The 25,173-nt window shown below is 43.3% G+C and overlaps 1 protein-coding gene across 4 annotated transcripts in view; it reads left to right on the plus strand.

Annotated features, from left to right (window-relative positions):
• SRGAP3 (SLIT-ROBO Rho GTPase activating protein 3) overlaps positions 1–25,173 on the plus strand; it is a 210,931-nt gene that overhangs the window by 53,677 nt on the left and 132,081 nt on the right. The window contains exon 1 of one of the 4 annotated variants that reach the window (XM_090023058.1): positions 24,463–24,826. The exons of 2 other annotated variants lie outside the window; for them this stretch is intronic. In XM_090023058.1, coding sequence (XP_089879184.1) covers positions 24,718–24,826 — 109 coding nt within the window. In that variant the 5' untranslated portion in view covers positions 24,463–24,717. Of the gene's footprint in view, positions 1–24,462; positions 24,827–25,173 lie in introns of those variants that run through there. One more of the 4 variants, XM_090023055.1, reaches the window with a different exon arrangement.

Here is a 25,173-nt window from a genome sequence, read left to right on the forward strand (position 1 = left end):
TGAGCTGATCCAGAGAGAATCTAAATACTAATTCACCAGTGACCAGCATTGTCTTTGGCTGGAGGATGATGTTTTTTATATCCGTGGGAAGCTTTTCGGTTCTTTGTCCATTAAAGGCCAGGAAATCTCTGCTGCTCTGGCATGTGCATGCAGTATAGTTTCCAGGTAAGACACTGTTAGGGGATGCAAGGGTTTAAGGAACACTATTGCTGTGTGGTTGCTCTGTGGCAGACCTGTGCCAGTTTGATTAAATTAGCTAAAAAATCAAGCCAGCAGCATTTTTTTTAATAGTGAAGCATCGTGGTTGCAGCATAAGGTCTTGACTGATATTACTGCTGATTCCTTTCCTGTAAGGAAGAGAGTTGTGAGCGTGGATCCAATTTAGCTTCTCTCCTATTTCCTCATGTGAGCACTTAGAACGAATTCCTAATTTACTCAGGAAAGAGACAGCATAATATATTGAGCACCTGCAGGATTTTTTATGACAGTATCTGAAAAAAATCTCTACAAACAGTAACTCTAATACAGCCCTAAAAAGCAAGTCCTGTTTCTACAGATGGAGAAAGTGCAGGGAGATTCAGTGGCATGTTGAATCACTGGTAGTATTGGGAGAAGAGCTTAGGACCCTGCCTTCTTCCCTGATCTGACCCTGGACCAAAACTTCAGCAAGGTGTTTTTGAAATGCAGTCTAAATGGTTAGCATGTAGCTACAGTATGCTCTCTCTGGAAAAACAGTGGTTTGACAGACCTATCATCTCACCAGCAGATGAGGATCAAACGGATAAGTGGAGAAAATACTCTTTGAGTAAAGATCAGTTTTCAGCTGGATTTTCCCCATTTTTGCTCCAAAAGATAGATTGTTGAAGAGAAGGGAGGACTGCTGTAACTCAATATTATTTGTGGGCTTTGCCCCCCTCCCATGTGTCTCTTTTGGCTCAGTCCCCAAAATAAAGCGCAGGATCTTAGGCAGTGCAGGGTTCATATGCATTACACTGATTTTCATCCTTTTGTCAAAGGAAGTAACACAATCAGTTTGAACCAGCGTTCTTGATAGCTTTTCATAATGGAGCCAGGGGTGGTTATTTTTGGTCAGCAGCTGCACACACTCCAATGAACGCAATATTGGCCTATGTGCAGCCTGAGACATGTTCAGTGTCTGTAGCAGATGATGGATTCATGATGAAATTGTAAAGTATTTGGTTCATATCCCAGCTGGCATATGAAGCTCTTCTGAGACCATCTCTCCACACCTGTTGTCGTCTTCTTGCATTCTTTATATTCCAAATCGTTCTGGTTTTTCCTTCTTCAAAACACTGGCAAATAGAGGCTTAGATTTTGGCGTCCAGCAGTATTGTACAGGAGACTACTTGAAAAAGAACAGACCAGCAAATGAAATAGAGGTACCGGAATCTGGCTGGTGGGAAGGTGAGTTGTTCAGGAGGAAACATGGTATCAGCCATGTTGAAGGGCATCTATGCATGTGCCTGATGCCTGCTCCGACCCATGCTAATTAGAGCAGACTTGATTAATCGAGTTTGCTGGAACATGCTAATTAGCACTCTCCAGCAGCTTTGGCATCACATGTATTCAGCATCCTCACACTTCAAAATGGTGGCAGGGGCACTTGAACTAACACCTGTGTAATGAGCTTCAGTTCAAGCACCCCCTGCTGCCGTTTTGAAACGCAGGGCGCTGAATACATGAGACAGCGTGGGCACTGTAATTAGATGGGCTCCCGAGAGCTGCTTTAATTAAAGTGCCCCACTCCAGAGCACGTGTAAAGACACCCGTGTTGTGACCAACCTAATATTTAAAACTTTGGCGAGCAATGCTTTGTCTGTATCCAAATAGTCTGAGAGTTTGGAGGAGGGAAGAACGCTGGTCACTTGTTGGGTGTACCTTTGTTAAAGCTGCATTTGGGAGCTCTGTGGGATGCATATGGCTGATGTACTTTGGTGACCCCCTATAAAGAGAGGGTCAAGACTGGAATTGCTTGGGTACAGGGTCTCGTCCTTCATACGATGCAGAATGTGCAGTAAGCTATACCTGGAAATCACCTTTTATGATCAACTCCAAACAAAATCTTACTGTGGCGTTTAGATACTTTTGAGGGCACCCTAGATACAATTTGAAAGTTTGAATACAAGAAGAACTGGGTCCATGCTATTTTTGTTTGGTTTTGCATCACCAAATCCATACATTATTATTACTACTCTTTTCCCCCCACTGAGATGGCTTTGTTATGCTGGATTTACAAACCTCCTAGAATCACTGGGGAAGCAGTGCTCAGGTCACATATTTTCTTCCTTCAGAAAGGCAATAAAAGGTGAAATTACTTATTTGCATTCTTCCCTTTCCATTCTAGGCTAGATTTGGAGCTTAAGCTCCTATACAGAGGAAACAGAGTGCTCTTTCTTAGGTCACAGCATTCCTTGTACAGTATTTCTAACTTTGTTCTTTTATCCTGAAGAAGGGGTAAGAGGCATCCAGGCATGGTGCTGATGTGAGGATGACTTCGTGTGAGAACTTCTGCTGGAGCATTGCCATTGATTCTGTGGGAGTAGATTAGACTTCTTAGTTCAGTGTATTATAGGAAAACATAAAGGGCAATTGCTGATGAGGACAGTATACAGAACGCACTTTACGTTTCCTGTCAATATGTTTATTCTTGGTAGTACAGCAAGTGCACAGTGGGGATAATTATCCAAGAGGACATGAAAGAAAAGTATTTCTAGGTGATTAGGGCATGCTTCACATGAAGTGCAGTAATCCCCAGCAAATGCATAGGGCATGTTGGTTTGGAGGCATGATTTTCTTAAGTGGGTCACTCAACACCATCGATAGCTTTCCCATTGCTCATGCCTGCATTCAGCAGTTATGTTCCAGTTCATTTGGTTTAACTCTTTCTAGACAGGAGGGCTGCCTGGGACATCCTTTTCCTATTTGCTGGTGTCCTAAAGCCTCTGATACAAAAGTCTCAGGCAGGGATTTCCCCGAGGGTAGTTTTATCTAATTTTCTTGTACAGAAAATATATGCACAAGCTGATATCTACTGCAGCCCCATAGCTCTCATATATTGTAAATCAATAATAAGATTTTTTTCAAAAAGACTTCTTTAGGCACAGGAGTAACTCAGATCAGAAAAGAGGTTGAGTGAATTTATCAAAATTAATTCTTTTGGCTAGCTGGGTGGAGGTTGAAAAGGGGAAGGCACTGGTCTTGTTTCTCAATGTACAGCTTGTACTAGTCTATTTATGTACTTGTACTAAAGCTAAGGATCATGACTGAAATCTGTCAAGCTGCTCTGGATAACTATGGAGAACCTGCTGGGCCTTGGTTATGTTGCCCATCCTTGACATCTGCTTTGGTTGTTCTTTTCTGTTGTGCGCACAGAGCCCAACTGCAGGATGGTAAACAAGCACAATATGTGCATCTCCTTATGGTGCTTTATAAGAGATGTTAAAAATTTAAATTAGAAACTTCTCTGAGCCCTGGGGAGAAGGTGTAACCATCCTCAGGATCCGGATAAGTAGTGACCCAATGTGCAAAGTATTTGTTGCTGGCCACCCATTTGGAAATGACCCATCTCCTTGTTGAACAGTGTGCTTTGTTTTTCAGAGCGAGTGCCTACGTGGGTACTCATTCATTCTTTCATTTACAATGGGAAGCATTGGGCAACCTTAAACATAGGTAGTTCCGTCTGCTCCACCCAGGCATGAATCAGGGAGGGAGCACGAACAGATAAATATTAGAGGACAGAAAGTAATCTCCCAAGAATTCTTTTGGATGAGAGTCAGGGACAGGGCAACATGCTTCTTTTAAGAAATTGTACAGTTTACTCTTCTAGGCAACCTGGCTCATGCCTCTTTTGGCACCCTCTTGCTCAAACATTTTCCCTTGCGTGAACTGCATATTTACGTTTCCTGCTTTTTATCTCTCTCGTACAACCCAGGGTAGTTGGCTCAGCCCCTACGAAGGAACCTTCAGATGCACGCGGTTCTGTTGGGTTTTTTGGTCTTTATTACGTTGGGTGCTCCTTCTTTCTCACTAGTTTGCAGTTATTGTCTGTAATTTTTTTTTTTTACCCGATAAACTTTTGTCTTTGGAATAAAAGTGGCTGATATGTTACCTGATAGACTTTGGCCACTGTAATCATGCAAACTGCACGTTCCCTGAACAACTCAGTGCTTGGACAATGTTTTAAATGCGGTTGCCATGCCTTGTAAGGCCACCCCTCTCTCTGGTGCTCTTCAGGCATCCAGAGAATCCTCCTAACTACCACCTAATCCATTGGCCCAGATCCTCAGGTGGTGTGAATTGACCCAGATGTCAGCTGAAGATCCAGACTTGGATGTCACTGATCAACACCGACCATTGCCACATGGCGATGTTGCTACGGTGCTATGCTTTAGTACTTCTTTTCAGAGTACTAAAGCATGGTGCAGTAGAGGCAGGTACTGAGCCATGTGTGCAGTGTACAGTCAGATTTTGCCCCTCCATCACCGTAGTGGTGTGCTATACCGGGGAGTGTGCTGCTACAGTGACATCGCTGGTGATCACATGTAGACCGGTGTGACTGCTACATCACCGTAGTGCGCCGTATGGCGACATAGTGCATCGTTATGTTGCCATAGGCCAACATGTAGATGGACCCTAAGAATAGTAATAATTTATGGATGGAGGCAGCCTGAGGAGGCTTTGTTTTGATCCACCTGAATCTCAGGTTTTGCAGGTGAAACCACCTTGTGTGCCATCATGCAGGATTTCTGCTGCCTTGAATAAGGTCAGTTGGGATCAGCCATCTTTTGTGTAGTTCAAGGCAACAGAGTTGCATGGCAAGCAAACATCAAAAGGACAACTGGAGTGGGATTGGCACTTCCACAACTGAAGAGACTAGACAGGAAGGCTGCACATTGGAGGAACTTCAACTAGTGACCATCTACCGATGAGAAGCCAGTCAGGTTGTATCGTACTACAATGGCAGATGGGCTGGGCTGGTGATAAAAGTAGTGCTGTGGAACAGTTGAGCATTTCTCTTTGCTTAGAGTTGTTTTTTTTTTAACAAACCACTTCCTTATATTATTTTTAGGAGCACAGAATGAAGAGAATGCAGGAAATTAGGCAGCTGTTGTGTCTGGTGTTGAACTTGCCGACTTCTGCATCAGCTAAGCTTCAAATCTGGCTATCCTTTACCTTTGTAATGCATTCTTCATTGCTGTGCCTAGGTACTTTACATATTGCGAGGACTTTATCAGCGTGCAGGGGTTGCTATCTACTAGGAAAATGGCAAAAGAAAATTGGACGGAGCATTGGTAATTGTTGCAGAGCATAACTTTAAGCCTCCTGAGTACACAGCCCCGGCTGTTGCACTGAATCATCTAATCTCTCCTTTCTCATCTGTAAAATGGCATAATGGTCCTTTCCTCTCACAGGGCCTTTGTGAGGCTTAAGTTATTAAGGCTTTGGGAGATGTCAGTGGAAAACAAAGCAGTCAGGAATATTTCAGTGTTGGCTGAAGGTAAGACTTAAAACTATAGGCCAGAAACCAGTTAGTTGCACAGGTCCCTCAATCACAACCTCCCAGTACAACAATGGCCATAACATTTTGCCTCATTCCCCCTGGTTTGAGCCCGGTATGTTGTGTTTGTCTGGATGCCTAACGTTCACACTAGTAACCTCATGCTGAAGCCCCATTCTTTTTAATGAACTGTAAAATCTTTCTGTCTGGATTAAGGAACTAAAGGTGTTTGAATGAACCACTTAATGAGCTCCTGCTTGATTCCATGTTAGTGACTCAAGGCGTGACTCACATTCTCAAACAGCTTTCTCTCTCTCTCTCTTTTAGTTTAAATAAATTCTCTTTTGGGTTTGAATAGCCCCAAAACACAGAGCAGGAGTTACGTCATGTAAGAGCATTCACTTTACAGAAAGCCTTTCTTCAGCCAATCGTAACAGAAAGACAATACCCCTGAACTGCACATGCTGGGTTTTTCATGCTGGAAGGAGTGGGCAGATATGCCTGTAGAAGTGTTGAAGCTCGCAAAGTTTGCAGCTCATTGAGGCAGCCAGAAGATCATCTTTCCTGGAGGGGAGGGGAGGAGGGGGAAAGGACAGGACCATCTGCTTTTGAAGCTGCCTTTTGTTCTTAAATTGTGAACAAACTGTGTAACTTTGAATGAGAGAGAATTGCCAAAAAAGACAAAAACAGGCCTAATGTTTTAACCAGTGCAAGTAAGCCCTTTGCCTCTACCTTGTCTTTGGGGCTGGTTCACAAAACAAGACAGAGGGCAAACCAAAGCAAGAAAGCCCAGTATTGTGTTTTTTCCACTCCCCTGCATGGTCCATATGACCCCCTTCCTTCTCACGTGGGTAGTAGAGTTGATTCTCCACCATGGCACATTGTCTGTGTGTTGGGGAAACTTTCTTCCCTGAGAAATGGGGCCTGTTAACTCTCTTTTTTGTTAATTAAGTTTTTCGGGCTCATGCAATATCACAAGAGCAGATGGAAGAGCACTTTTTAAACTGCCCCAGTGAGACTCAAAACCTTGTAAGATATGCTTTGACAGAACAGCCCCACCCAGGGAGATTTTAGGGGTGTCCTTGGCATTGGTTTGGGCGTTTCTCCTTCCTATTGTCACGCTTGCAGCCTCATAAGGTTGGGTAGTCTCTCTCTCTCTCTTCCATAACTTTAATCAGGTTTCCAGGTGTGGAGACTCTCCCTCTGAGATGTTCCCATCTAGCGCTTAGTCATCCCAGCTGAGAGGCACAGAAGACTGTGAGACAGCTACCAAACCACTGTGTCCTCGGTTGATGCCCTGGTTTAACATGTGATTGCGCCAAGCCAACGCGCAAAGCATTTCTGCCTTCCTTTTGCTGCTGTTGTCATTTTGTTTTCTGCCAACATTGTGCTGCCTCCTCAGCCTTTTTTTTAACTGCTTAAACTGTTTAAAACATTAGACGCTGGTGTCTGCTTAATGCTCACTGAAGGATTTGCTTGCAGCTACTCCGTCATTACGAGAGCTGCTTAAAAAATAATTAAGGCAGGCGCAGTCTGACAGGGATTTTAGCTCTGGTGTGTGAGGCACTGGCTTCGATGCCTCGTCCTCCAGAAGTAGCTGGTCGTATTGAATTTTCAAGACTGTTTAGATACAGGGGATATGCATTTTATTCTTTGCCAGAGCTGCTGTGGCAGTGCTGGTACCAGTTCTGGAAGAAAGTATAGCAAGGGGGAAGGAATAGGTGCTTTTACCTGGTGAAAGCTGTTGCTTATGAAAGCTTGTGTATCCCCATCTGCGAGGTGAAACTAGACCCTGCCTTTGGGAAAAAGGCAGAAGTGATGGAAGGATTTCTCAAGCTGTTCTGCATTCCCCTGAGTCCCCCTGGGTCTTCCTGCGCCGTGTCCTCGGGGTGTCCAGGCAGGAACACTCCCAAACACCTGTCTGTTCTTGCTAACATGTGCCAGACCTAGAAGGACACCAGTAAAACCACTCCAGGGGCAGCCCCAATCTCTGACTTCAAGCATGCTATAGACTGAGGTCTCACCAACAGCTGCAGGGAGAGGGCTCTGCCTTTCTCAGGGTGTTGCCTGCAAGTGGTAATAGGTGTGCAGCGCGTGCTGGGGAACACCCCTCCCCTTGAGTGCGGGGGGTGCCACGTGGCTGTACTTATTCATCCCCAGTCCTTGGATTACAACTCCAGATGTACTCACGTAGGACCATGTAGCCCCAACATCACAGCCTATGACACTGAATATGATTTAGTTCCCTTCCCTTGCTGGCACTTGTGAAACGGATTACTTTTATGGCAGGTCTCTGGTACAACTCAGTCTCTAGTGCAAATTAAATGTAGTTCATGGAGTTACAACACGGCTGAATTTGGCCTGTTGCGTCTTTGTAAGGCTTGGATGGGTCATCATTTGAGTGCGCCTGGAAGACTATAGAGGGGATGGTGAAGCAGAATAGAATTAGCACCGCTCACTTGGCTCCATTCCCTCCTGAGCTATGGATACTCGTCTGCTGTGCTTGCATATGTGTGCTACTGATATTAAAACAGGCTATACTCAGTGAATGATTGTGCTTCTTCAGGTAAACAGGCTATCAGGGGAAGAAAGGGCCTGATAGGATCTACTCATTAAAGATGATCTAATAGCAGGGGTGTTTGCCAGCAGTCCTGGCCTTGTTCGGATTTGGGTGCATCTGTTCTGATACCTTCTATTGTTCCTGTGTCGTCCTGTGGATACGGTTGTCATCTTAGTTCCTGTCCTCAACTGTTGTGTAACAGAGGATCAGATTCCGTTTTGGCGTAACTCCCCTGACTTGGAGGGAGTTATGCAAACAGAGAAGTCACCATAGCAAATCCATGCATTGCTACACAGCTACAATGCTCCATTTCAGCTGTAGTTGCTCATCACTGGGGGCTGGGAAATTGTTGTCCGTGTGTATGATATACATTATATTAGGTATAAGGATTACCTAATAACATGGATGCTAATAGTTTTGCAGAGCACTTCAAAATCTTCTGGGATAAAAAAAGCAAGCAACCTGGGGATGAGATGCTACTACTATTAATAATAAATGAAATCCTACAGTGGTTTGGTTTGGCTTGATGGTACTTGACAGCAGCTGCAATCTTTCTCTTCTTCTGCAGGACTCTTGCTGTAAGAAATAACTGAACCACTAATTCATTATGATAGCACCATCTCAGGCTACCAGTGATAGGGAAATGCTGTGGTTTTGTGATGAGCAAAGCTTCCTGTTGGAGACAGATGTAGTGACTAAGATGAAATTTGGCAGGTGGGAAGATCATACATAGGACTAGCAGTGGACTGTCTGCTAGGTTATCAATTTGAATTGGGTCCCTGGTGAGTAGCGAGTAGAGATAAGAGACACTGCCTTCACCTCCCCATCTCCAACGCTAATTAGACAGGGGCAGACGCCAGTTGGTTCAGAGCTCTCCAACTGATGGATCTCAAACCATTTTCTAATAGACATATGGCCACATTGCAGAACTCCACTGCAGCTGGCCCCTTGGTGTTGGCAAAGGTGTCAAAGGTGGTTTGCTTCTGAGAACGACGGTTTCTTCAGTCTCTGGGATAGCTAATTTGGTGCTGGTGGGGAGCAGCACTGTGTGGCCTTCCTGTGCATTGCTTTCAGTGCTGTTGCCCATATCTACATAATTTTGGCTTGGCAGGGTTGGGGTTTTTTTGTGAGAAAAGGAGCTAGGCATCCAATTTCATTGATATACCATGGGAGTTTTGGAGCCTACATTTTGTATCTCCTTGTAAAACTGTAGCCTAAATCTGTTTTGCATTCATGTTGCACAAGTATGAGTTCCCTAATGTGACAGCTGGGGAAAGAGAAGGTGCTCTATTGCGATCTTTTCCTGCACCCTGAATATTGCTTATTTTTACATTGAAGGGGGCTTATAATGCCTTTTTTGCACTTTTTCTTGAAACAAACAAACCAAACCCCCCTTCTGCTTTGTTCTGAATGCCAGTTTTCACCTGTTGAATACAGCCGGAGGGTGGAGGAATCACACAGACAGTTTTGAATCTGTGCATTTCATCTGAACTTTTGTTGCGCTCTTTGACTGAAAGAATTTGAGTTTCATTTAATTGCTTCCTAGGTTTCCTGCAGACATCTCTGTTTGAGGTCCAGCAAAGTAAGCTTTTGAGGTTTGCCTGACTGACAGTATATTGAACTTTATGCGGCTCTGTTTGCACTGCTTTCCTTTAAAGTTGTTAATGCGGAACAGAGAACCCTTTGGAAATCACAGAAATGGAAAAATGTAAAGGATTTCTTTAAGGACTGCAATATAGTACCCATCACAGAGCCCAGCCAGGCTTGGGCCTGAAAGCTTCACAAACAATGTTTCCTATCTGGTTTGCTTTTTTGGAAGACACACTGCAGTTCTTTAAGGTATTTATAACCAGCCACTTGCAATCCAGATCTTTAAGAGAAGCTAAAGTCCAGTTCCTTATCATGGCTGATAGCTGCATCCAGTCTGAAGCTCTGGCTTTAAATAGAAGGTTTTCTACTGCTTACCTGTCTTTTATTTTCTCATGGGGGACCAAATCTTGAGGTACTTGTTCAGTTTTCTACTTTGAAGTTCAGTCCATTGGCTGCAGGGGCAGGTTTAGACTCCATTGAAACAAAGGGTGTTGCAGGTCAGAAATGGGGTGCATAGGTAGAGCTGCACAGTGAAGTCCATCAGTGGGTGTATCCAAAGTAGGGGTGGTTTTAATTAATTACCCAAGCCCTAGACTCTCCCATCATTTAAAAGTCAAAGCTCTTACGAAGTGTTTGACAGCAAACAGATTTACGTTTTAAGTCTCTAATGGAGCAACTTTTGAAGTACAGTAGTTATAAATATATCTAAGCAGAAGAAAAGATCCTTAGGTTATGATTAATAAGTGTAAAGTTTTTCAGTTGCAGCCAGAAGCATCTACACATTATTAGGTTGGACAAAGCAGGCGGTGAAGGGCTAGAGGCTTCCCAGCTAGCTGATTCTCTCAGTGGTGGCTGGGGGAAAGTCAATAGCAAATGGAATTGGATTACATTTTCTTTCTGCATGTGCCTCATTACAGTATTTCCAACGATGACAGAGCTTTTCCTTTGATGATGGATGGTCTATAATCCCTACTTGGGAATTGTTCTTTTAACTCGTGCAGTCATGTATTCTGCCTTCTTTATTATTGCCTGGTGCATTTATATGTCAGTGCTGTCTGAGGGCAAATAATGATGGCTGGGCTGTATTTTAAGAGAAGAAGGAAGTCACTGTATCCATATAAGGTACGAAAGTGTCTGAATGGTTTTTACCCTCGAAGTTTCTTCATCTTCAAAGAAGATAAAGAAGGATAAAGATTTTATAAGGATAAAATGTCTTTTCTTTAGTCTGAATTGTTTTCTCCTATTTAGTCTTCACTCAGTTTAGAAATGGAACCTCTACCAACTCCATGTAATATGGGAGAATTATCAGGAAGAATCAATATTTTGTCTTAATACCAATCAGTATATTTGTTCTACACCAAGAAATGCAATTCTGTACCCCCTAGTTTTTTCTATAGAAATGAGTTTCACCAAATGACTATTTTACTTTACTTTACTTTTTTATAATTCTTCTGAGTTTTGGAGCCCTGACTCAGGATTTCTGAGTATCTGAGATTAGCAATGTTGCAGGTATTTAGTGGAAGAGCAGTCGATATGCGGGGAGAGAAGGCATTGTAAAATAAGTATCTGTCTCCATGAGGAGTCTCTTTAAGGCTCAGCGAGGTTCTCTTAGAACATTTTGTTAATGTCTGAAACCATCCCCAGTTACAGAAGTGAAATTAATAGTCCATCTGGCAGAGCATGGAGAGGCAGGGGAAAGGCTTTCATGCCTTTCAATTGGGCTGAATCTCATTAGAGTTGACATTTGAAATCATGTGCTCTACCCTTTGCCTCAGTGGTCTTAGGCTAAGTACAGACAGTCAAAAAAGCCTGAGGCTGAATCAGTTCAGTCTTTGCAGGTTAGTTTAAGATGCAGAGGTTAAACTAAGAAACAACTGCACAGATGTTCACTTTTGATTCAGAAAATGCAGCCACATTCCTGCAGTGGCTCAGGCCAGAAGCCAGGGGGTGCTAGAGCCTGACTCTCTGGCTGTGTGTTCACTTCCTCTTCCTGCTGCCCCTGAGGTCTCTGGGGTTTACAGTCCAGGCTCACAGTAGCAGGACTCTGCAGGATTGTTCATCACTTCGTTCTTCTTCGAGGTGCTTCTGGGTTTTGTAATCCACAGTTGTAGCCAGCACTAAGTTTTTGGCAGGGCAGCTCTGTATTGGGGAATGGGAATTGTAACTCCCCTCCCTGGCCCCAGGCTCCAGTTGGAGTTTGCTGGGGGGAGTCCCTGCCTCCCCCACCATCCTCCAACCTTTCTCCACAGACAGCCCAGCCCAGCTCACGGCTGAAAGCCATGCTGGGATGCTGAGGGACAGCGATTTAGCTTGAACCAGGAAGGGGTTTGGGACAGAAGTTTCATAAACTGGTTTGATCCAAATCAGTTAAATCTGGTACCCCATTCAGTCAGCTTTATCTTAAAGCAGTTTCAGCCATTTTGAAATTGGTTTATGTGCATAGAGCTTCTGTTCTGTTACAGGTTTAAATCAGTTTTTGATTACTCAAACTGGTTTATGTGTAATTTCTGTCCCTAGCCTTGGTGATTAACAACTTCACCTTCTTGCCATGTTTTTTTTTTTAACCGGGTCCCCAGAAGACATTGTTATGGGTTATTATTTACTGCATATATTTGCATAGTAATTTTCAATTGAGAATACAAAGCTCTTCACTCCAAAGACCTTTTATTTTAACTAGATGTGCAGAGAGAGAAGGTGAGAAAAAGGGGGGCAGTGAAGAACAGTTTATTATTGATGCTTTGTATACATTGTCTTCAGATTAGTCTGATTCCCTCTACTTTTGCACACTTGCTTCTGTTGGGCTAACCCGTCTCACATCGGTCTTGTGAATTCTGTCTTGAAAGGAGCATCTCAAGCCTTCAATACGCAGTTCTTCAAGTAGATGGAAATGGAATATGCTGTCATTGTTGAAAGCAAAACCATTTTCAAGTCCGTGAAAGTGACTGGAAGGCCCTGGTGAAAACTGCATTGAGCAGGGCTGGTGGATCAGAAGACCTAATGTGTCTTTACTGGGGTTATTTTCCATGATACTGATGGGAATGCTTTTTTGATCACAAACAATGGAGAGATCTGTGCTAATGCGGTGCAGGTGAAGACCTGTGGAAATGAAACAGTTTCTAGTCATAACATGCTTCCTTGTATGCTGTATGCTTTCCCCCTCTGAGGAGCAGTAATCCCACTTTTTGGCTCTCTTCCTTACAAAGCAGAGGAGAGGCAATGAAATTATGTGGCTCCACTGCCTAAATTTAGCCCTTAAAAGCCTGATTGCTTCCAGGAGCAACTCCTGTGGTTAGCCTCAGTTTGAAAGCAAGGGTCGCCGCATTTTCAAAATATCCCTGGCAGAGACATGAATAAATAGCTAATGATGGGATTATGGTCAGGCATCCACCCCTTTAAAAAAACAAAAAACAAAAAAATAGGGGAAAATATCTTGTTTCTTTTATTGTCTATTTTCTGTAGGAATGGAACGAGACACTGCATTGAGTCTCAGGTAGTCCCCGAGTTGCCTCATGCTTGGATCTGGGGTAGCTGAGCTGGATTCAGTTATTCGATAGCATGAGCAAGTTGAATTCTCTGGTGAAAATTAGCTCTCTGAAAACAGGTTCGTCACTGTTACTGCAGGTATTTTTATTGGCTAGTCTGCTTCTCTGGATCTGCTCTACATTTATCTCCGACCTGGCCCGGTGCCTGCTGGCCACATAATCTCACAAGCTATTCAGTCTCATTTTCATTAGCACTAAAATCCTCACGTAGACTCCACGCGTTTTCCCAAGTTTTCCAGTGTTTGAGGCTGCTTTTAGTTCTTTCCTTCTGCTTCTCTCCTCACTTTCCTTTTCAACTCATGTATGAAGCCCAATATAGGTTATATTCTGCACATTTGAGACACCGGGCTAAATGCATTCCTTCTGTAAACCAAATGAACCCAACTGTAATCTCGGTGATACAACCGTGGAGTCACTGAGTTGATATTGGTAAGAACTGCTCTGCATTCACTCTGTGTCACTGACACTAGCGTTTGTCCCGGTAGGTTTACAGTAAGAATGAAGTTAGCCCAATGAATTTTTTTGTAGGACAAACTGTTACACTGCAGAGACTCTTAGGGAATATTAACTGTGATAAAATTAAAACTCATGAGACTCCTCTGAAAGGATGATCTCTAATGCATAGAAGATGGAGTAAATGGTCATAGCTGGAGTAATGTTCCTTGAGATTTTTTTAAACGCACCATTAACTGTTTCCTCACTCAAACTATTACAGGCTACAATTAACCTGTGCACAAATTTAATTGGTAAAGAAGGCAGGCCTATGATCTTGTGTTTTTATCTCGATTTTTGTTTTCATCTCGTCTTGTACAAGCCAGTTGTCTGCCCAGTTTTTTCATATATTTTGGGCATTTGCTTTTGATCCTGAAGTATTCGCCGGCATTCGCCTTTGTGACGCTCCTATCTACCTAGACAAAGACCTGTAGGCTGAATCTTTTTAAAATATTTTTGTCAGCCTATGGACCAAGGGGCATTAAGACAATGCTATTCTGCCCTCCCTCCTTGCTAGCAACCAGGTATGTCAGCTCTGGGCAAACAAGGTGCATCCTGGCGTTGCAGCATTGCTTCTGTTGGAACCTCAGGTGCAGCCTTTTTGTGACACCTCAAGGGCTGTCCTTCATAGCAGGGTAAATGTATGGCAGCAACTATAGCAATTTCCTACTTGCCCTTTTTTTGCATGTGTAAACGTGCCGGCAGCGGTCCTGCTCTGTGCTGTAGGATTTGGATTTTTGTTTTTGCAGTTGGAAATATGAATATATGTTCCCGCATGCACACCACATACCCTCTCTCTCTCTCTCTTTACTGTGTTACAGGCTGGCTTTTGAGGTCCACTTTTTGTGCCAGTTTTATGGCAAACTCCTGGGTCATTTCTGGCTCAGCAAGTGGTAATCTTTGCTAAGAAAGGACTTTCCTGAAGTAAGGAGAAAAATTATTCTGCTTGGATAACCCAAAGTCCAGATTTCTTCTTTGAGGTGCTGTGGGATTGGCTTCTACATGCCAAGACAGACCTGCATCATAACAAAGACAGTGATTTCAAACTGGACAGTTGAAATCTGGCCTCTTGAAGATGATCAGCTCCTGAGGTTTGAAGCAGAAGTCCAATGCTGGGGGGCTAGGTGGATGAGCCCATGGCTGCAGGCTATGCAGAACGAAACGTCCAGCTCCTGGCTTGCTTCTCTGAATCGGTGTGCCCGTGCTCCCAGCGTGTTTGACTTGGAGCGAGTTCAGGAGACCCGGAGGCTACAAATGATGGCGTTCATAGGCAGGGAGTGCATGCTGCAGGCCAGCTGGTAAATACATTTGTATGGCTTACATCAAGGCTGTTTTTCCAAGCTGTCTAGGGGAATTTGTGGCCCAGCTTCCATTGCTATGAATCAATAGCAATCCAGTATCTACATCCCAAAGGCAGCTTTGGAAATCTCCAGAGAAGAGACCATTACAATTGAAGACATGGATTGCATAGTCATACACTAGCAGATCCTACTGTGGAAGGTGGAGTGGCCATTATGCTGAAAGTCAGGAGAGCTGAGGTCTGTTTATGACTCTGCTACAGATTTGCTGTGTAATTTGGGTCATGTTGGAGTAACCTGGAACTTGAACATCTCTCTCTAGTTTTTTTTGTCCTTTGTAAAGCATCTTTGATTTTCTCCCTCAAAGTGCTGTGTGCATAATTCTTTTTTCCACAAGGTTTTCAATGCCGGAAAGTATTTTGCCTTGAGGATATGATTTATCCATTCATCATAGGATAACTTGGGAAATATAGGCAACACTCTTCTTGGAAATCACAATGAATTTGGGTGATGAAATAATACAAGCAAGAGTGTTTGCAGGTTCCAGATATCCAATTTTCTCTTTAGTTTCTGTTTTTTCTCTTCCTGAGTTCAACCTGATCTTACTTGTTTTTCCTTTGCCTTTTAATTTCAGTGAGTTCCTTTCAATCTTGCATAAATGTTGTCTTCCCCTACTGTGTCTTTATTATGTTCTTATCTTTGCATGTTTGTATGTATAATATAATAATCTGAACAAATATATCATTAAAGAAGACAGTTACTAAGCTGATTGAGGACGCCAAACTAGAGAAATGCTAGAAGCTCTGGATTCAAGTACTCCTACCTACATTTTGGGGAGGTTGAAATTCTGCATCTAGATCTGAACAGCACAGCTGATACGAAGCTGCTTGGTCTAATGGAGGATTTGTCTAAATGCTGTAATGGTAAATTCCCGTTAAGAGAAGTAACTGCTGTTTTTGAGTACAAATAGAAATGTGAAGATTCAGAGAGATTCTCTCTCTCAAAGGACAGAGTTGTGAGGTCTGGTTTTGAGCATTTGAGAGAGTCTGGATACAGATGTGAACTATGCAGTTGGGAACTACTGGCTCATCTCCATATTGAACCGTTCACTACCTTTCTGTGTAACCTTTATTTTTTTTATATGCAACCAGCTCCTTTTTTATCTGCACAGAACACACATGTTTCTTAAATTATGGCATGGGGAGATTTTAAATAACTCAATTTTGCTTCATTCCCCTCCCCATTTCGTTCCTTTTTTAATAAGGCTGGACATCTTGCCAAGTTCTGTTAAGAAAACAGTGTAGTCATCAAAGCACGGAACTCATTAGAGGCTGGCATTTAGAAACTCAGTATTAAAGAGCTGCTGACACCCCATGGAAAAATTTGCAATACGTTGTCTTGAGGAGCAATATTGCTTATATGCATCTCAGAGTTTTTCCCCCTTCCCTTGGCTTCTTTATTTATTATTTTATTAAGAACATTTCTGTGGAAACTAGTTTCTTGAAAAATCAATTTCCTTTTGCTGATTTTTTTTTCTAGGTACCATATGATATAAGCGTCTTATTTATTTATTTCTTTTTTTGTGACTGTATAATCACAATTGAGGCAGCCAACTGTGATGTTATAAGTAGAAGACGACAACATAATGTTTGGAGCTGTGGATGATTTCTTTTTGTGCATTTGTACTTAGTAGCAAAACAAGTGTAGAAGCAGCAAAGTGATTCCTGGACATGCTAAGATAAATGTTTCGCAATGGGAGCCAGTGATGCTTGATAGATTGAAGCTCTGGGCTGTGACTCAGGTGACCTCTCACTGACTTGCTGTGTGGCATTGGACAAGGCACATCATTTGTCTGTTTGTTTTCTTAAATTTATCTGGTTCTGAAGTGATACAAAACCGTAGATAGAAACAACTAAGATCTGTGGGCAGGAGCAATTACATATCTAACAAAGAAATCACATTCTGGTATGCTTCCATTCTGCTGCACACTACTTTATTATTATTATTTTTGTAGCAACTTTCATCCAAAGATCTCAAATGTTTCATAAGCACTGACATTCTTGTTATCCCTATTGATTGGTATCATTATTCCCATTTTATAGATAGAAAAACTGTGACAGAATGGTGAATCGATTTCTCCAAGGTTACCTACATCCTGACCCGAAATGCATTTAAAATCACTGTCATCTTTCCCTTGGATCCGGCCTTCTGTGATGAAATGGCAGAGCATGGAACGCCGCTTCGGATATCGAAGACTTTTGACCATGCTTCAATCACTGGAACGGGCAAACAACTTTTGTGTGTTCCTGATTGAATAAACTAGGTCAGGGTCAGGGTTCTCGGCCTCCCAGACTCTGATTAACTTCCCCTTATCCAAGTCAGTTGGTTTCCATTTCCCTATTTTTAAGATGAAGACAATTGTTACTTAGCTCCCTGGGACGTTGTCAGGCTTTCAAGTAAAGTTTGTATCATGTGTTGACATCTCAAGGTTTAAAGGAACAACAGAATTGCTGAAGATTCCTGTATAGTAAGAAGTCTTATTATATCATCTCAAATCTTTCCGAGTCTGTATTCAGAGCAGGAGAAACTCCTCCTCCTCTTACTAATATGGAGCAATTATTCACAAGCAAAAGTCAGGTTTTGTTTTTTTTCAGAAAATATGGTTTGACATTTTCCTTTAGTTTCAAAAAGGAAAAAACAGAGTATTTCCCATAATAACATAGTGTATCATGATGAAATGCACATGGAAAGGCCACTACGTTCAGGGTTTTTTTGTTTTCAGAGTGAAGGAGAAACTTCAGTTGTTCATGGTGCGCTGTTTGTTGTTTTTTATATGGTCTAGATACTCCTGTGTCACATGTCAGTTGTCCAGTTTGGGCACTGGGCATTTCCTTCCATCCGGCATGCCTGTGGTTTTAAATTTTTAGTTTTTAAATTGGACATAATTGCAAAGTACTGTCACATTTGTTGTCTGACAATCTTTATGGAAAGTTTGGTTGTGAGACGATACTAGACTGGAGCTAAGAATAAGGAACACTTTATTCTTGTTTAGTTAAATGAAAACAGACTTCCTGCTATTGGTAAATTGGAACGAAATTTTAAATTACTTTGTGCAGGTATAGGAAGACTGCTTTGTCATAAATGCTTAGTACTCTTTCTCTGGATAACACCTTTTAGTTGGAGTTACCAGCAGATATGAACTTAGGGTCCACCTACAGGAAAATTATCCCAAGTCACTCCTCTGCATACAGGTTTGGTAATTTGGATTACAAGATAAACCTGGAACTTCAAAAACCTCATGGAAATTAACACCACCACTCATCTATTTCATGGGTTTTCAACCCATGGTTAACAAAATAATATGATTGATAGATATGAGGTCCTCTATTCCACCTCCTCTCAGTGGAGACATTTTTCCCTGTGGTTTGTTTCCTACTGCTGCGTCCAGGTCAGTTTAATGACTCCAGCATCTTGCTACCACATAGCGTCTCTTGCCTTTGTTTTTAAAAGGCTACCACTGAAAGGATGGTCCATTTTTTTACATCCTTGGGGTCTTTGTTGAAACTGAGAACAGGGGCACCATTTGTGGCTTAGATGATATGGGCCATTTCTGCACAACGAACTAGGCTGAGACCTTGCCAACTCAGTTCACAGACCAACAAACATGCTCTCGTTCTTCCTAACAGGCCTATGTGTGTCTGGGCAGGTAGCTTGATGGAAGTAATTGGCATTTTTTTAAGACTCTCTTTATCCCACTAAATAAAGTGTGAAAGGGATTGTGGTTAAACCAGCTCATGGGGAGACTGGAACGAGCACATGAGGAGCTCTGTGCCAGCATGCATTGCCCTGGGTAAAAGCTGCCTAGTTTCTTCAGGGACGCTCAGATCTTACAGCATCCCGGTGCCGTTACAGGCCTGTAACCCCATTGACATTATAACTGCCTGCACGTTATAGCCAGGACTCAAAAATGGTGGGCTGCTGCTCTGAGGTTTACATAAATGTAAGCTTTTGCCTCCAACCTTTAACCAAAGCCCTCATGCTCTGTAGATAATATTGTACCAGCTAGACAAATAAGAGCAAGGCTAAGCTTATCTCAGCTGGAAAGCACTGTTTACATATTGTACAGACTTCTTCCTTGATGTGAGTGCCTGTAGACGATAGTAAACTCTGTTGAGGCTTTAAGTCCAATTTTACCAATTTTCTTCTCAGAATATATGTGAGGTCTGGTATTTGGGCGTGTATTTTTTTCTCTGGCTTTGTAAGGCCTCCCAGGGGGCACTTGCGAAGCCCCAGTTACGTCACCTTTGGTTATTTTCAGCGATTTCATTCCACAAACGAATCCCCACCTTCCTCATTCTGCTCAGGTGAAGATCCACATTCTTCTCTGAATTGCATCCCTTGGGGTTTGCCTATCAAAGGTCTATCTGTTCTCTGTCTGCATTCGTACATGGCTCTGGCTGAACAGCAGCAAGCATCTGCAGCAAAGGATATAGATAAATGTACTTTCTATTGGCTTCAAAAGGGAAGAGGAATGGCTGTTGGGAGTGGGCCTCAGCTCTAATGATCCAGCTGAAACCTGTGTGGGCTCCCTACACGCCTGCCACTGCCACGCGAGCTCCTTTGCGCCCCCTATAAATTGGCACCCAAAGCTAGTGCCCCACTTGCCCCATCTTAGTTGTGCTGTGGTGCAGGGGCAGGAGTTGCATGGTAACACTTTGTATCCAAGTCCTTTTTTATCAATTCAGTTGTTACCCCTGTCTATACCAGTGATTCTCAATGGCCCTAGGGCGCCTTGAGATCCTTCCAAGGGTGTTGCAGGCTGCCACACACTGTTAGCACTGTTAGGCGTGCAAACATGATTCACAAGATAAATCCACAGGTTTCAAATAGGGATCCACAGTGCTAAAAGCGTTCTGTCCTGTTGTGATATTTTTTAACAGACAAAATTTCTCTATTATTTTTCCATAGTCAGAAAGGCAGTGAAAGCTAAGAGCTGGCATTTTCTGAGAGGTGCCTTGAGTCTAAAAAGGTGGGGAAGCACTGGTTTATAGCATAAACAGGAGAAGGTGCATTTATTTCTGAGCTGCAGGTTTTCCCTATGGCAGGGCAGTCTATCTTACATATGGCCTTTTCAGCATTTACTTTTTAGATTCCAGCTACATCTGGTGATAACCTGAGACCACCAGCTGTACCCCAGCAAGAGATCCATTACCCCTTATTTATTACCTGTGCTCCTGCAGAAGTGTTCACTCTTACGGAGTGAAGAGGAGGTCTCTTCCAGCCCCAGTGGTCTGAATCCCTGACTCCCTACCACATCCTGCTCACCTTGCATTGACATAGGTGGAGGGAAGAGGTCACGTACTGACACTTGGGCTAGGTACAGAGTCAAAAAGCCCATGGGTTAATCAGTTCAGTCTTTGCACATTAGTCTAAACTGCACAGATTAAATTGAAACAGAAGTGAACAGACATTTACTTTGAGTCAATAAATGGAGCCACATGCTTGCAGTAGCTCAGGCTAGAAGCGTGGGGGAAGGAGAGGGGTTGCTAGAGCATGGCTCTCTGGCTGTGTGTTCACTTCCTCTTCCTGCTGCCCCCGAGGTCTCTGGGATTTGCAGTCCAGAATTACAGCAGCAGGATTCTGCAGGGTTGCTCATCACTTCTTCTTCCTGCTTCCAGGTGCCTCTCGGATTTGTAGTCCACAGTTGCAGCCAGCACTAAGTTTGAACAGGGGACGGGGTGTTTAACTGCCCTCCCTGGCCCCAGACCCCAGCTAGAGTTTGCCTGGGGCGGGGGACAGTCCCCCCCAATGTAGACTGGGCTGCATCCCCAGCTGAGCTTGTCCCTCGCCCCCCTTCGTCAGCCAGCCCTCATTGCTCCAGCTAGGGAGCAGAGGGGCGGGGCCAGTCCTATTCTCTGGAGCAGACAGCACAGCCCAGCCCAGCCCAGGGCTGGAAAGCATGCTCTGATTTAACTTGAACCAGGAAGGGATCTGAGACAGATGTTTCATAAACCAGTTTAACCCAAATCAGTTAAGTCTGATACTACATTCAACCAAGCTTATCTTAAACCAGTTTCAGCCATTTTGAAACTGGTTTATGTGCACTGAGCTTCTGTTGTTACAGGTTTAAACCAGTTTGTGATCACTTCAACCAGTTAACGTGTAACTTTTGTTCCTAGCCATGGTGGTTGCAAATATGGGACACTTTTGAGGGAGCCAGAGAATTGCTTTAGTGTATTCCAGGGGAGGGTGAATAGCTGCAGCATAAATCATTAGTTCAGTATGAACTTTTGCTTTCCTTTCATGTTGAGTCCTTATACCAGGCATGTTAGTCACATAGAGTAATCCAGCTCCTGTCCAGGTATGTTGACATGTACCACGGGTGCTGTTTGCTTCAGTGTCTGCAGAACAGATCTGCTCATTGCCTGTATTTGTTTTAAATGAGATATTTTGCAAAGATGTTTCTCACTGACTGAGTTCCCCTTGCACTGCGGTATTAGAGTATTGGTTAGGATGCAAGAAGCTGTCACGGACCAGATGCGATGTTCTTTGGCATATCCGAAGCAGGAAAACGATGATGATTTTCCAGGATGCTTTAGCATTGGCAGCCTCTGCAGTGGGCCCTGCCAAACCCTCGTTCCTGAAGTAACTCCATAAAATGTGAAGGAGAGCGCAGACAGTTGCCCTTTTAACACTTCCCTAGGAGCAAGGCACTTGCTGTGTATGCCTTGAGGAGACTTAACTTCTACTGTGCTGGAACCAATGTACATTCTGGCCTGCTGTACTTCAGAAATGGGATAGTAATCCATCTCTTCAGGGCCATCTTGCATGGGATGGATTTCTTATGTCTGGAAGGTGTTGCAAGTTAGGTAGAGTTGGGTAGACATTGTTAGACAAGGACAAGACTCCAGGGTTTAATTCTGGCTCTGCAACACATATTCCATTTTGACTTTGGGGAAGATATTTGATCCCTTTGTGTCCACACGGATGTAATACAGTATTTGTAAAGTTCTCTGTGATTCTTTGAAGGAAAGTGCCATGCACATACTAAGTATTAGTTTTACTTTTATTATCGTGAAGGGGTAACGTGAAGTTTCTCTTGCCTAGAAAAAGTGGGCTTTACTCACCAGGAGCTCTTCAGTCAACACGCTGAGGTTTCTGTCTTGAGGTGCTTCCTTAGGAGGATGAGTCTGGATGGAATTGGCAAAACCTCTCACCACCCTCCTAACTTTGTATTTTCTTTTACGCGCTAATTTTTTTCTCAATTACTGAGCCTTTTGGACAATGCTGATCTGTGTCTGCACAATATACACACAGCATTGCCTAAACTCCAAAACCCCTGTTCCCTCATGCACTTTGGCTGAGTGTGAAATTTTAAATGTCCATTAAGAAGCAGCTCCATGCTTGGTCAAATGTTGCCATCAGGGGCATGGATGTTATGAAAGCATTGTGGAGATGTATATTGTCTCCATTTCCTTTCTACCACCACTCTGTACTATCCTCTATCCTGTTTATTCTGAACGCTGTAACTGCTTAGTTTTGTAAACCTTTGAATCTGCTCCTGATTTGTTCACTCCGTTTTCTTTTAAATGCTGTAAATCTAAAGGGTTATATGGAAACACCTGGCTCAGCACGTTCAAAATGTCATCCTTTTAAAAGCAAACAATTCTTCATCGAAAGCAGATTTTCCTTCCTCCTCCAAAAGGCTGAGTTTCCAGTCCTCAAGGGGAGAGGTGCACTCCAAGCTGATGACCATGCCTAGCGCACCCAACCCCTTCTGACCGTGTGGGTGTTGGGCTGCTTCTCAGGTGGTGGGGACTGGAGATGAGATCACCACTTACCGTGTATTCTAGCAGCAGGCCAGAGAGATCTTGTGGACCTCCCTGTCCCATGTGGTTTGACACAGAATTAGCATCTGGTCTTCTGGAGCATAGTTCAATGTCATGTGCATCATACAGTGAAGGGACAGGGGTGAGAACAAGCCCTGCAGAAAACACTTCTGTTGCTGGATAGTGCTTTCTGTTGGCTTTGAAATGCTCTTTCCGCATCAAACCCTTCTACTGAATTATTTATCGACCTTTGGCTGCAGGAGTTAGGAGCTGAAGAAAAATCCAGCCAAATACAGCCATTGAGTAAGCATTGTGTCCGTCTGTCCCAGAATTGATTTGACTGGGGGGGGGGGGGGGTGTTGCCTGGGTGAATGTCTGCACCATGAAGTTTCAATGTATGGTGTTGCAAGGAAGAAAACCTTGCCTGTGTCTGTGTTTTTTTATTTATTTTTTTAATTGATGACTGCACCACTGAATAATTTAAGAATAGCCAATGAATTTGGAACAGGTCCCACATATAAACAAACATACTGTGAAGGCCAATATTACACAGCTTTGCCTACATTGGGGACCTATACAGTCTTAGCCATTGCTTTTTGTCTTCATCTGTTCAATGGAGCCATACAATTGCTTATTAAAAGAAGGCTTTTACAGGAATTGGGAAGAGATTTGCTACCCTGAGACTTCCAGAATGTCAGCATGTCTCAAAGTGCCTGGTAACAGGGCAGTTGCTATATACTAGATCTAATTGGATAATATCTAAAGCATATAAGTCCTTTCTAATGAACCCATCACTGTGGTCTCCAAGCGCGACTTTCCAGTAGGTCTGTCAGGAAGTGCAGAGGCTAGGGTTGACTCAGTTTTGAAATGTTATGACTTGACTTTTGTTCTTATTAACATGGTGATGGAATTTTAATAGGGGAAATACAGAAAGAGGTAGTTAGGGGTGCACGTTCATGCAAGGAATCTTATTTTTGACCATCTCTAGAGTTTCAAAATTTGGCGACAAAAAAAAATCAAGACTTTTTGCTGCACACGTACATGTGTGTGTGTATCTATGTATATATATGTGTGTGTGTGCGTGTATGATTTTTCACACAGGAAAGTCCTGAAAATCATCACACACATCTATCTATCTATCTATCTACACGTGTGATATGTACATACATGTGATGATTTTTCACACTGAAAACCTGCAAAGATGGAAATTTCATCCATTTTACTGCACCTAATTAATTGGCAAGCTATGACATGCGGCAAAGCTGGGATGGAGAAGAGAATTGCTTTCCATCCCCAGCAGTGATTAGTGATGCCCTGCAGCATGTGACCTCATGTCACTGGTATCTTTTCATTTTTGCTTGCACAGTGCCAATGCTATTAATACCCACCATCCTTTTCTTGAATCTTGCTTAACCTGTTGCACTAGCTGTGGTGGTTTTCTGGGGTGGAGATTGCTCTGGTTGGTTTATATGCTTCATTTGGAAAAAAGAAAGGGTAAAAAGGTATTTACTTTAGTTTCATACTTGTCAGGGAGCTAGGAGAAGCTGGGAAAACCCCTCCCTGAAAACAAACAAGCCCTACAAATGCTTTTGAGTCAGCTGAGCATTTAACTGACTCCTGCTAGTTTTGAAGCAGAAGCAGGCACAGCTGAAAAGAAATGGATGTTCTCTCCCACCGCCTTCATAATGACAGGAAGGAATCTCCTAGCTGAACTTATTGACCTGAAGATGCAGTTCACCACAACAGAGAGATCCCACCTGAGGCCCTCTTTCTCCTACACTCCTTACTTCAGCCACAATTGAAGGGCTTGAGTCATGTCGAGGGTGTGGTACTAGGTGAATTTTTCCTCTAGGACAGTTGTCCGGTGCATTATTGGAGAAAAGAGCTGATGGACTATAGGTCTTCCCTGGCATGGCAGCTCTTCTCTTTGTCTCCTGTTTCCATGGCTTGTCTTCTACCACAAGACACCAGGCTGACTCAGTGGCTTAAGGGGAGCGGTAAGTGAAATACACCTCTAACAAGGGGTCTCCGACTGTGCTTGATACTTCTCCAAATCATGGTGGGCTTAAGCTGATCGGAAGGGATTCTTGATCCTCCAGTTCTCATAGACGGCTGCCGTGTGTTGTAGGAGGAACTCTGTAAAGAGAGACTTCTGTGTTGGAGGTCTTTCTCTAATCCTCTGCTTTCTCTGCTTCTGCATGTGTAATCTGGTGTCTTGCATGGTGTGGTACCCACCTACAAGCGTATGAATGCCTTGAGATGACCCTGTTAACTTGTGTCGTGTGGTGAGAGGCTAGTGCCCAGTGTCATTCCAGGTCTGCAGTCACTCTTCCAGAGGTGCCAA

Source organism: Crocodylus siamensis, chromosome 11, assembly GCF_052110815.1.
Source record: "Crocodylus siamensis isolate JL-2025a chromosome 11, ASM5211081v1, whole genome shotgun sequence".
Lineage (NCBI taxonomy): Eukaryota > Metazoa > Chordata > Crocodylia > Crocodylidae > Crocodylus > Crocodylus siamensis.